A 13015-nucleotide genomic window follows, 5' to 3' on the forward strand; every position below is an offset into this window, starting at 1 on the left:
GACCCTGGAGTCCGCAGGCCGACGCTCTATCCACTGAGCCAAACCGGTTTCGGCTCATCTTCATTTTAAGATGTACATACTTCGTAAGTTAGGTTTCCTTAAATTCTTTCTAAAGACAAAACAAATCTAGTTTAGTTTTATAACTGTTTAACAAAAACGCACTGATTCCAAGTTTTTTTTTAAAGAATATTATTTATATCTAGACTATAAAATTTTAAAATTAAATGATTTTATTTTTAGAGCAATTTTAGGTTTACAGAAAAATTGGGTGGAAAGTATGAATTTATTTTTTGAACAGAAATTCTTAAAAGCTCACGAAGTTCCAAAGCCTATCATGATTGTTGGGCTCCTATTCCAATGAGCTTGTGCTAATAAGCTCAATACCTATAACCCAGAAGCCTGTAACCAAGTGCAAGTTAGTACCCATTAAAAGTCCATGAGTGATATATTTTGCTTTGAATCACAAGGCTGTGAATTACAGGTTTTATATACCTATATCCTTACTGTGCTATTTCTATACCATCGTTGCTGTTATCCTCAATATAGTATTTCTAAAAATGTCCATATTACTTTTGGCATCGTTAAAGCATGATCTAGAACCTGAACTGCCCCACACTGAACTCACCACCATTTCTTCTGTTTAAGTACAGTGAGTTGACCTGGCCAGCCTGGCTCAGTGGTTGAGCATTGACCTATGAACCAAGAGGTCATGGTTCAATTCCCAGTCAGGGGCACATGCCTGGATTGTAGGCTCAATCCCCGGTGTAGGGGATGCAGGAGGCAGCTGATCAATGATTCTCTCTCATCACTGATGTTTCTCTCTCTCCCTCTCCCTTCCTCTCTGAAATCAATAAAAATATATATATTTTAAAAAGACAATGAGTTGTGCAAACCAAAGTTACAGAGCAGGGTTGGTACCTCTGGATTTCATGTGTGAACTACTGAATGGCTTGGAAACCATCCCCAAGGTCTGACCAGAGGGTTTTATTCTTTCCAAAGTCACAAGCAGAATTTCTTTTACTGCTAAGTTTGCCTGAAATGGTTTGAGCATCTCTACGTTCATCACTTTCAAGAAGGTTTCCGAGGTGGTCTCCATTCAGTGGGAATGTCCCCAGTCTTTTCTATGCTATTTGTGGTTTCAGAAGACTTGTCTCAGATCAATTGCGTTGCTCAAGGAGGTGGGGCAATCCAAATGACCTACTTTGTGGCCCAGAAGGCCTGAAAAAAAAAATAGATTCCAGGCCCCTGTTTTTGTGCGTTTCCCCCCTTATTCAGAAGTTTTATTGCATCTGTGAATCCCTTGAAATTGGATACAAATTTCCTGTAGATGAGATTTCTCTGGAGAGTTTTCAACTTTTATCAGGTTCTTCAGGAAAGGATGCACCCAAAAGGCTAAGAGCTACCAGTCCTATCTATTTCCTTAATCTACTATAACTTGATACAACCTGCTCCTTGTTTGTATTTCTAACCAGTGAGTATGAATTGGTTTTACCAAGACCTTAATCTTAACAGTCCCTCCCAGTCTGTCCCTCTTTTTTGCTATAGTTCTTTTCACTTTGCTGCTATCACTAACCTTCTTAGGACCCATGGTGATAATAAGCAGTATTTAGTAATAAGCAGCAACAAAAGCAAAGAAAAAACCATAAAAATATTTGCAGTACAATTTCCTGAGATGTTAACAACACAACTGACTTATACTTGTGCTTCTCTCTTTTGTTTGTCGCCTGAGAGATGAATGACTGATCATATAGGTATCAGCATAAAAGGGTTGTTGGGTCAAGACCTGAGGTTTTGTTCGACAACCAAGACATTTTTTCTGTTAACAACTTGGTCAAGAACCAAATTGCTCGAGATGGGAGACATTTGAGAACCAAGGTTTGACTGTACTTCCCCCCCTTTTCTGAATTAGAAGCTACCCATTGTATTTCTTTTGTGTGTGTGTTTAACTTCATATTTTTAAATCACAAAACTATAAATTTTCTTTTTTTGTTTGTTAATTTTTTTGTTAATCCTTGCCCGAGGATATTTTTCCATTGATTTTTAGGGAGAGTGGAAGAGAGAGGGAAAGACATAGAGAAACATCGATGTGAGAGAAAAATCAATTGATTGCCTCCTGCAGGAGCCCCAACTAGGGAGGAGCCTGCAACCAAGGTAAGTGCCCTTGACCAGAATCGAACCCAGAACCCTTTGGTTCGAAGGCCTATACACTCTATCCACTGAGCCAAACCAGCTAGGGCTATAAATTTTCTTTAAAATCTTAAAAATAGTTGTTATGATTGTTTCCTTATAGTGGCTAATCAAATCCCTTAAACAAAAAATTAAAGTGAACAACATATTTATATATTTTTGTACTCTTGACATCCCATGCCTTCCTTCTGAGATACTCTCTCTTCTCAAGGAAGTACATATCTTTCAGTAGTTCTTTAGTTGAGGACCTCAAGTCATTATATATATATATATATATATTCCCATTTCTCATTTTTGAAACTATAAAGAACAGCAAACTATAAAGAACATCAAACAACAAAGGGAATTAAAATCTAATTTTCAGCAATACAGGAGACAGAGAAATGCTTCAAACTCAAAACTATGTGCACATGTGGCCAAAGGCAGCAGCAGCACAGAAAGCTCTTCAGAAGAGCTCCGTGGAAGAAGGAGTAGTTACAGGGTCTATGAGTGGCAGAACTCAGAAGTAACCCATTCGGAAGTGAGGAGATGACACTGAAAGACACTGGCTGGGTCCCTTGGCAGTGCTCAGTGAAGGGACCAAGCCCTCTTTCTTGAACTTGCATGGGTTGGGGGAGGCACGCATATTTAAAAACATCATATTTGAAGGATAGGGCCCATCTTTCTAGAAACAGGAAAGGGAACCCTTGAGCTGCACACCATAGAAGGCTATTCTTGTACCTCCATTACCCAGTCTCAACAGGAAATTTCTGCAAATAACTGATAGAGAAAAATTTAACTCATTCAAATATAAGTTTAAAAAAGCAATTAATAGATATTTAAATAGGGATAGTATATACTTTTAAACATAAAAATAGGATGAATGATTTCTATAGAAAACACTAATCAGAAATATATTCTCACGACTGAATCAAAACATATATCCAAAGATACCACCATGAACTTAAAAATATGAAGCAATTGCCAGTAAAAACACTGGAAAGTAGAAAATACAATAATTCAGGGATGAGAATGAGAATTAATAGAACTCAGAAAAGAAATAGAAGTAAAAGAAAAATCACAACAGGAATGAAGACAAAAGAAGTACAACGAGGAACAGATATTACAGAAAGCACAGTAATCTAGAAGATAAAAATGAGATAAGTAAACATAATGAAATAAATCAAGAAAGTGATTAGGAGATAAAGAGCCCTAAGAGGTACAGAATACAGGCAACAGCTTGCCAACATACACACAACGGAAGTCCCTGAGGAGGAAACCATGGCTCCAAGTGCAGCTGTGAAAGACCTGAGTAGGATGCATGCAGCAGCTTTTTACGGGCTGTGATAGTAGCAGTAGCAGATGGATTGAGGGAAAAGACCAGAATGCAAACGGGGCAGTTTACTGTTTCCCCCCTCCAGTAATTCCTAAGCTGACTTCAAGGCAGCCTAAAGCCCAGAAGTGTTTATCAGCAGGGACAGAGGGGGCTTCAGGGGAAACTCTCAGGTCTGGCTTAAAAAGTCGGAATGACTACAGAGTGGGAACCTACAACTCTGAAGAAGGGGAACCATCCTCTCCAATCAGAAGAGGTATAGTCCCAAGAGAATGGGGAAAACCCCAATTGCTTTTTTTCTCTCTCTATCCTCTTACCACTTGAATTCAGATGAGGGCACAGTTGCAGTAAGTGAATGGCAGAGTAGGGTAAGTTAAACCCCAACTTCTGCTTGGAGGATTGAAAAGGGAGAAGCCAGGAAACAGGGAAGCACTGGAGATATCAAAGAGATGGAGCTTAGGAAAGGAACCCCAAAATGTTGTTTATGAACTCCCGAGCTCACTCCTGAATGGCACATGTAAAGATCGTGTCACAAACAGACTACCAAAGACTTTGAAACTGGAATTGAGACAAGCCACCACCCAGGTTCCAGACTTGCCATTGGGTGGCACACACATGGGACAGATGCAAATAGCATTACAAAGGCCTGGAAAACAAAACTGGCATTAAAACCACCACCACAGAAGACTGGTAGGAATTTGCTACCTAAACCCAAACAGCTCAACAGCCTGATAAAACAAATATATCAGCATTTCTAACAAGATTGCGTCTCATACCACTACATTCAAAATACCCGAATATAGTCCAAAATCCTTGGGCAGGTGGCACCTGTGGCTGAGAAGCACTCTCATTTTGTGTAAAGCAAGTATACTCACAGCTTCCCTTCAGCAGGGGCTGTGGATGGGCAGATTTCCATATAAGGGGACAAAAGGCATAATGATTGCCATTTGGACACACAGCTGCACTAAACCTTAGTTGGACAACCATGCCATACACTTTCACCCCCCTAAGCCTTTATATGGCCTGGTCCAGTGGTTCTCAACCTTTCTAAGGCCGCGACCCTTTAATACAGTTCCTCATGTTGTGGTGACCCCCAACCATAAAATTACTTTCGTTGCTACTTCATAACTGTAATTTTGCTACTGTTAATGAATCGTAATGTAAATATCTGTGTTTTCCGATGGTCTTAGGTGACCCTGCTAGCGGTTCTCAACGCGACCCACAGGTTGAGAACCGCTGCTGTAGAGCCTAAGACCATCGTAAAACACAGATATTTACATTACGATTCATAACAGTAGCAAAATTACAGTTATGAAGTAGCAATGAAAATAATTTTATGGTTGGGGGTCACCACAACATGAGGAACTGTATTAAAGGGTCGCGGCCTTAGAAAGGTTGAGAACCACTGGACTAGTCCTTTATCCTGGAATGTCCTTTCCTCTTCTCTGCCTAGAAAACTTGTATATGTTCTTTAAAACCAGCACAAAGACTAAGTCGCTCCCTCTCTTCTCAGTCCTCACTGCCCAACAACCTCGATTGAAACATTTAATACGCTGTTTGACACTGCTTGTCTATGCATTTGTCTCCTCAGAAAGGCAGCAAGCTCCCAAGGGATGGATTCAGAAGATACTCATTGCGGCATTCCCACTATCAAACACATTCATTCATGCATTCACTTAGTCACTCAGCAAATATTAATTAAATGCCCACTGTGTATCAGTCACTGTATCTGCCACTGGGATGCAAATGTGAACAAGTCAGATAGGCCTCTGATCTTTCTCAGACATTAAGGTTTTCACATATACAAAGCCGTGGACAGTTAACTGGGCCATAAACTACCCCTCTACAATAACTCCAAGAGGCACCTCAAACTTGGTTTGTCAAGAGCAGGTTTATCATATTCCTCAGTCTTTCCACTCCTAATGAGTCCCACATCTCAGTAAGTGACACCATCCTGTAACTGGTGCCCGAGCCAAGAACCAGGGCATTATACTGGATCAAACTTTCTCCCTCTCCCTCTCTTCTGCCCTCTCTCTCACATTCTTCTCTCCCTATCAGCACGAGCTGAAAATGGAGTCTTCCACTTCCTTAGCATCTATTTTACTCTCCTCCAACTCTATTCCTGCTAACGCTGCCTTGTTGCAGGCCCTTGTAATCTCTCCCCAGCACACCCCACATGTCTCCTCATGGATCTCCTGTTTCTTTCCCACTACATCACTCACCTCTTCCTGGTCCCAGCCTCATGAGTTTCCTTAAAATTTACCAGCTCTCTGAAACTCTTGCTGCCTATTTGCCCAGAATGCCTCCCCTCTCCCAATCCTCCTCTACTCTCTTTGCCTATCAAATTTCAAGACTCAGTTCAAGTACTTTCCCTGAGAAGCCTTTTCTGTTTCCCAAGGTAAACCCACCCCTCCTTTCTTTGGGCCCCACAACACCCTGTACAGAATTCTTTCTTTTTAGTAACACTAGAGGCCCGATGCACGAAATTTGTGCAAGAGTAGGCCTTCCTTCCCCTGGCTGCCGGCACTGGCTTCCCTCTGGCACCCAGGACCCACGCTTCCCTTGCAGCCCCTCGCAGCCCCAGCTTCGGTTGGAAGGTCAGGTGGAAGGTCGTCCGGAAGGATGTCCAGTCTAATTAACATATTACACTTTTATTATTATAGGTACCGTTGCATTTATTTTTTACATATTTATCTCCACCCTAGAAACACCTTAAGGGCAAAATCTCTGTTAATATCACTTATTACCTCAGTACCTGGTGCTCAATAAACACTTAAAAAATTTGATTTTAGAGAGGAAGGGAATTCATTCACTTTTTAAGTGAATTCAGTCCTTTTTAAAAATAATTTTTTATTTTTCAATTACAGTTGACATGTAATATCATATCAGTTTCAGGTGCACAACATATTGATTAGATATTAATATAACTTATAAGGTAATCACCCTGATAAGCCTAGTACCCACCTGACACCATATATAATTATTACCCATATTATTGACTATATTAGCCATACTGTACCTTATATCCCTGTGACTGTTTTTATAACTGGCAATTTGCACATCTTAATCCTTTCCCTATTATCACCCATCCTCCCAACCTCTTCCCATCTGGCAACCATCAAAATGTTCTCTGTATCTATGAGTTTGTTTTGTTTATTTATTTAATATATTTTTATTGTAGATAGTATTACAGATATCTCCCATTCCCCCTCCCCCCCAAGCCTCTATCCACCCCCCCAGATCTTCACTACCCCATAGCCCATGTCCATGGGCTATGCATATAGGTATAAAAGTTCTTTGGTTGATCTCTTCTCATCCTCCCAGCCCCACAGACAAGCTGAGGGCTGCGCAGACTTTTGGCGCCAGGCCCGCCCGCACGAGCAGGACGAGTAAAGCTTGGAAGGGGAGGGGGCGCGCGCTACCGGGGAAAGCACGCGTGCGCAGCGGCCGCGGCGGCGGCGGAGGGGTGGGGCCCGCTTGGGAGTGCGCGTGCTCGGCGGGAGCCCGGCTAGTACCTGGAGGAGATGGGGGGCGAGGAAGGAAGGAGTCAGGTTGAAGAGCGCCTGCGCGCGAGGGGTACTGTGCGGGAAGAGGGGCTCCTGAGCACGCGCGCGGCGACGAGACTTTGGGAACTCTCGCGAGATCTTCTGGTGATGTCTATCGTCTGTTCCGCACTACAGAAGCTGTTTATCTCCCCCCGTCTCCTCTCTCACCCAAGTGCGTGCTACCACCCCATGGGAGATTCTGTGGACATGGACATGAGCCCTCGGAGGCCCTAGAACTACCTTTTCGGTAACTACTGGGGCGTCGGAGGGAGGCCGAGCCGGGCCTAGTGGCTTTGAGGTGGGGGGCGGGAGGGGGCGGGGTGGGTGTGCGGCCGAGGCCGGGCTGTGGAAGGAAGCCAGGCAGGCTGGAGGCCTGAGGGAGTGGGAAGCTCGATGGCAGGGCCTTGCAGCCTAAAGGATGGAGAACCAGGAGGGGTGAGCACTAAGGGATGGGAAGGAGTGGTGGCCTGAAGCTTGGGGGTGAGCGGTTCGAGACCCAGTCGGTCCTTGGAACCGACTTGCTGAGGGTTCAGCATTGCCTGGGGTAAACTGTAGCGCTCCAGGGGGTGTGTGAGTGCGTAGGCTTTTCATTCTCTGCCAGTGTCTTTGGTGCAGGAACCCACAGTGGTGCAGGAGGTTGTGTGGGCTCGTGGTGTGAGGCGTAGGCCTTCTTTCAGGAGAGGATGGATAGAGCCTGGCCTTGCTCTCCAGGCCTCAGGAATTCTAGAGCCCAGACAGCCCCAGTGCCTCGGCGGGTTGCTACGTGGTTGTTTCGTATGCCATGTTGAGTTTTGTTAATTGAGCAATAACATTTAAACATCTGTGTACTAGTAACTATTAGAGTGCAATTAAATGGAGTCATTTAAATTAATTAAAATTTTACTCTGATGGTACTTAAAACAATTTGCTTATTAGTAGAATAACTAGTATGCACTGTCCATTAGTGCTTTTATTTCTAGTCATTTTGAATAGCTGGGTTGCTGATCAATTGACGTCAAGATATTTTTTTGTTGACCCTTTTCATTGGAAATATTCCCTAGGATATGTCAACATATTGTTGAAGTAACAGAAATGATGTACATTAAATTATGTCAGAAATTATGTTTAAGACAAGAATAGACATATCCTAGGGATAGTAAAAGCCTGTATGGATGTTATTCGATTGTAGGCATTTGTGTTCAAGAAATCTAGGAAGAGAGGCCTTCTGGTAGAATAGTGAAAAATCACAAGTTAATTATTTCCTTTTTTGGTTACCCATACTGAAGTTTCAGTATTATTTTTTCTCCATGTTATAGTTGCTTTTTTTTCTTCATTTACAGGTTGTGAACTAAAGGCCGACAAAGATTATCACTTTAAGGTGAATAATGATGGAAATGAGCTCTAATTACCTTTACAAACGGTACTTAAACTTTTCAAAATAAACTACTAAACCTTTCTTGATTTCAGCCTTAGTTCCTATTCATGTGCCTTAATATTTAATTTTTATGATATTTTTATAACTGAGTATTGTATATACTGATTTTCTGTATACCGGTGATACAAAACTTGGCATTTTTATCACTCCTTTGGTAATCATATAACACTCCTTTGGTAATCATATAAAAGTCCAGTTACACTGTTCAACTTTTCATAATTATATACTTAAGTTGCCTTATAAAGTCCTTTCGGGTAGTGGTAAATCTTTGTCTCCTCCAGAGACTAGCCCATAGCTTGCTGCTCAACTTGTAGGTGGTCAATAAATGTTAGATAATCATACTGTAGATAGGTGATGACATGTACAACTATAGGGTGTCTCCACAAAATGTATACACACACTTTCAATAATTATAAAGGTGGTGTTTATCAAAATGCATTTCATTTTCAAAATTGAGCTATCGGCTGTTAAAGTGTGTATGCAATTTTGGGGGGCACCCTGTATGTCGTCAAATGCATTTTTATGCATTTGTTCAAATTTATTGAATATGAGAAATTGTCAAAGTCCCATAAAACTTGAAGACAACATTGTGCACAAATTAGTTTTCTATCAGTGGTAACAAGTGAAAAGTTTATAAGTAACTTTTTTTTTTTTTTTTTAACATAAGAACTCTTGCAGGGATTGCATAATAAGTTGAAGTGTTGTTTTTCTGTTCACAGGTCAGGTTAGGGGCTGGTGCAAAGGATGCAAAGTGGACAGCACTTAGTAGGTATGTTATTTTTATTATCTTATGCAGCTACTTGTCCCAGCTGGGCTACTGTCTTTATAGTAGGGTCAAATGGGAATCTAGTAGTTATATTACTAATTTGTAACTGGAAACATCTGTTACTTTGCATATAAAACCTAGTAATGAGTGTTAGGCCCCACAGTTCCTTTTTGTAAAAAATTTTGTTTGCTTTTTGCCTTAAGTAGTAGAATCTGTTTTTAAATACTGATTACTGTATATTAATGCCCTTTTTTCTTAGTTCTTCTGGGTTGAGTTTTAGTAGTGGCTAATAAATTTATTTTAGCTGTGGAGGAAGATGCAGAGTCAGAAGATGACGAGGAGGAGGAGGATGTGAAACTCTTAAATATGTCTGGAAAGCGTTCTGCCCCTGGAGGTGGTAGCAAGGTTCCGCAGGTATATATGTAATTTATTACAGGTATCTTATTCTGGTTTTTGGTTTGGGCACTTGCTCATGAGGTTTTTTTATTGTATTTCTTTTTAAAGAAAAAAGTAAAACTCCCTGCTGCTGAAGATGATGACGATGAGGAGGAGGATGATGATGATGAAGAGTAAGTATGGCCCTGGCCTGTTTGGCTCACTGGATAGAGTGTCGGCCTGTGGACTCAAGGGCCCAGGTTCGATTCCGGTCAAGGGCATGTATCTTGGTTGTGGGCACATCCCCAGTAGGGGGTGTGCAGGAGGCAGCTGATTGATGTTTCTCTCTCATCCATGTGTCTGGCGCTCTCTCCCTCTCCCTTCCTCTCTGTAAAAAACCAATAAAATATATTTTTTAAAAAAAGAGTAAGTATGGATTCAGAAGCTTGATGAGGTTGTATGGGAGAGTTTTAAGAAAATTTTTTTCTAAAATCTTTCTGTGGAATTAAATAATAGCTTTAAATAAAGGGTAAATGGTCAGTGGTTGTCATTTTGGGTTAAATGAGCTGAGTTAAAGGATACTGTTGGAACTGTGAACCTTTAAAGTGCTGCAGTGCATTGAGAATTTTCAGAACTGTTCCCCTGATGTGTTTGACTAGGTACCGCAAGCATGTCAAACTCGCGGCCCATGGGCCGCATGCGGCCCACAACGAATATTTTTGCGGCCCAGCCAATGCAACGGTATGTAAGAAACGTTTTAATAAAAAGTTCGTAACTTAATTTTTACAATATCCTGTTACACATAATTATTTATAACGAACTACAACTTTCGCTAATGATTGATTACTAGAATCGTGTTGCATTCATTTCCCTTACGGGGCCTTATGCGCAGGCGCACCATTTTTCTCCATTAATACTAGCAGCGAATGTTTTAGCAGCCGATTGCCACATCATTAGTCTTCTACTGACTTGTTTGGTGTGCGCAACAGGAAATATCTTGCTTTTGGAGAACAAGAAAAATAGGTTTATTTGCGTTACACTTATTAATTTGTGCAGTTTATTCAGTGTCTGGTAAGTTAATATTCAAGAAAAAATATTAATTTTTATTAAAATGTTCTATTATTTTATGTTCATGATTACTCATTTATTTCAGCCCTTTGTATTCAGCATGTCTCTATCGAAATCAAGTGGTAGTAAAAATAAACGAAAAATTGCTGATGAACATCGAAATTTCCAAGAAAAGTGGGAATTGGAGTATTTTTGCTGTGAAGTAAAAAATAAAATAATCTGCTTGATATGTAATAATGCTATTAGCGTACCAAAGTTATACAACATTAATCGTCACTATGAACAACATAAATCAAAATATGATAATTACGAAGGATTAATGAGACAAGAAAAGTTGAAAGAACTCAAGTTGGGACTGAATAAACAACAGTTCATGGTTACTAAAGTATCTCAAGAAAGTGAAGCAGCGGTGCATGCAAGCTACGTCTTGTCCGAGTTGATAGCTAAACACTCGAAACCTTTTACTGAAGGTGGTTTCATCAAGGAATGTCTAATTAAAGCTGCAGAAATTATTTGTCCTGGAAATGTGAAGTCTTTTCAAAGAATATCTTTGTCTCGAAATACAGTTGCAGAAAGAGTTACTGATTTGGCAGACAATTTAAGTATTCAGATCAAAGCAAAATCATCTAGTTTTGAAGCTTTCTCCATTGCCTGTGATGAGAGTACTGATATTGGAGGCGTAGCTCAGTTAGCTGTGTTTCTTCGCGCTTGTGACACGGATTTCAACATTTTTGAGGAATTGTTGGAACTAGTACCGATGCATAACACTAGTACAGGACAAGATATATTTAACTGTGTTTTTAAGCTTCTGCAAAAATACAATCTACCTCTCTCAAAATTAACTTCTGTAGCTACAGATGGAGCTCCTTCAATGACTGGAAACAATGGTTTCGTGGAATTACTGCAAAAAAAACAAAGTGAAATTTATGACGGATCCAAGATTCATCATACACATTGTATTATACATCAAGAAGTATTATGCGCGAAGGTAATAAACATGGAAAACGTGTTGACATCTATCAAAAAAATTATCAATTTCCTAAGATCTCGAAGTTTAAATCAGCGACAGTTCTCTGCTTTCTTAAGTGAATTAGACAGCGAATATTCCAGCTTGTCCTACTATACTGAGGTACGTTGGCTATCCTGCTCCAAGGTTCTTAAACAATTCTGGGACTTGAAAGAAGAAATATGTCAGTTCTTAATAACTAAAAATCAAGACACAAGCCTGTTTTTTGACACAACATGGTTGCAGGATTTATCCTTCATGGTTGATATAACAAAACACTTATATGATTTAAACTTAAAACTGCAAGGAAGAGATCAGATTATTACAAACATGTGTGACCAAGTGAAAGCATTCAAATGTAAGCTTGTTCTTTGGGAAAAGCAGTTGAAAAATGAAGATTTAACACATTTTCCAACATGCAACATGAACAAATCAAGTTTAGGTGAAACTGCATCATATAAAAAATATGCAGAAAAAATTTTAAGCCTTAGAACTGAATTTGAAACAAGGTTTGCAGATTTTAAATTTTTAGAGGACAAGTTTTCTTTGTTTTCTTCAATTTTTTCAATAAATATAGAATTAGTACCTAGTGAAATGCAAATGGAGGTAATTGAGATCCAGTGCGATTCAGATTTGAAGGCAAAATTCAGTGAAGTTGGCGTGCCTGAGTTTTACAAATATTTACCTGCCAGGTTTGAAAATACTCGAAAATTTGCATATGAAATTATTTCCATGTTTGGAAGTACTTATCTGTGTGAGCAGTTATTTACAATTATGAAAGGAAATAAGTCTCCTGTCAGATCCAGAATTAGTGACGTTCACCTAGGGTCAGTTTTGAAAGTAATCACTGCGAACAAGATTTCCCCCGAAGTAGGAAAGATAGTAGCAGAGAAGAGATGCCAAGTGTCAGGAAGAAAACATTAATTTTATCATTGCTCTTTTTTTTTTTATACTATACTTTTTGAAATAAACCTACATTTCTATGAAAATTGAAGCTTTTGTGTGTTTTTTTTTTACAGCCCACATAAACTTAAGCGTTGTTTATTTGGTCCATGTTAGCTTTTGAATTTGAGATGCTTGGTCTACACAGCATGTACTCACATACCTTGCTACCACTACAAACTCCATGTATATGAAACTGAACATACCATCTTTGACTTCAAAATGGGCTTCTGCTGAATGTATTGTTTCTGACAATTGTTCTGGTTCATAAGCTTGTACCTTTCTTGCTCCTGCTGCTAGTGTCATCAAGATTTCAAGAATGTTTTGTAGGCTAGCAAAAGGCTATTTTTGCTGCCTTCTGGTTAGCAATAGATACTAGGCTCACTACTGTGTATAATTA

The 13015-nt window shown here is 40.0% G+C and overlaps 1 protein-coding gene across 6 annotated transcripts; it reads left to right on the plus strand.

Moving 5' to 3' along the window:
• The first annotated feature begins 6978 nt into the window (after window positions 1-6978).
• Window positions 6979-12716, plus strand: LOC114227076 (nucleophosmin-like). Of its 6 annotated transcripts, none has more exons than XM_054709524.1 (7): window positions 6979-7291; window positions 8364-8443; window positions 9178-9227; window positions 9529-9638; window positions 9729-9793; window positions 10259-10340; window positions 12693-12716. In XM_054709524.1, exons 3-7 carry the CDS (start codon window positions 9203-9205, stop codon window positions 12699-12701), a joined length of 291 nt encoding a protein of 96 aa, XP_054565499.1. In that variant the 5' UTR covers window positions 6979-7291; window positions 8364-8443; window positions 9178-9202; the 3' UTR covers window positions 12702-12716. The 6 variants fall into 6 exon arrangements, with proteins under 6 accessions (XP_054565499.1, XP_054565498.1, XP_054565494.1 ...); XM_054709523.1 differs by lacking the exon at window positions 12693-12716 and adding an exon at window positions 11519-12667 and having other exon boundaries at window positions 6981-7291; XM_054709519.1 differs by lacking the exon at window positions 12693-12716 and adding an exon at window positions 10753-12667 and having other exon boundaries at window positions 6991-7291.
• The last annotated feature ends 299 nt before the right edge of the window (window positions 12717-13015 follow it).

Source organism: Eptesicus fuscus, chromosome 20 (assembly GCF_027574615.1).
Source record: "Eptesicus fuscus isolate TK198812 chromosome 20, DD_ASM_mEF_20220401, whole genome shotgun sequence".
NCBI lineage: Eukaryota > Metazoa > Chordata > Mammalia > Chiroptera > Vespertilionidae > Eptesicus > Eptesicus fuscus.

Bases quoted from the DNA above. Each gene is read 5' to 3' on its own strand.
- LOC114227076 (XM_054709519.1), top strand. From the start codon at position 9,203: ATGCAAAGTGGACAGCACTTAGTAG. The intron at 9,228-9,528 runs GTATGTTATTTT...AATTTATTTTAG, and splicing joins AAGTGGACAGCACTTAGTAG to CTGTGGAGGAAGATGCAGAG. The intron at 10,341-10,752 runs GTATGTAAGAAA...CATTTATTTCAG, and splicing joins GCGGCCCAGCCAATGCAACG to CCCTTTGTATTCAGCATGTC.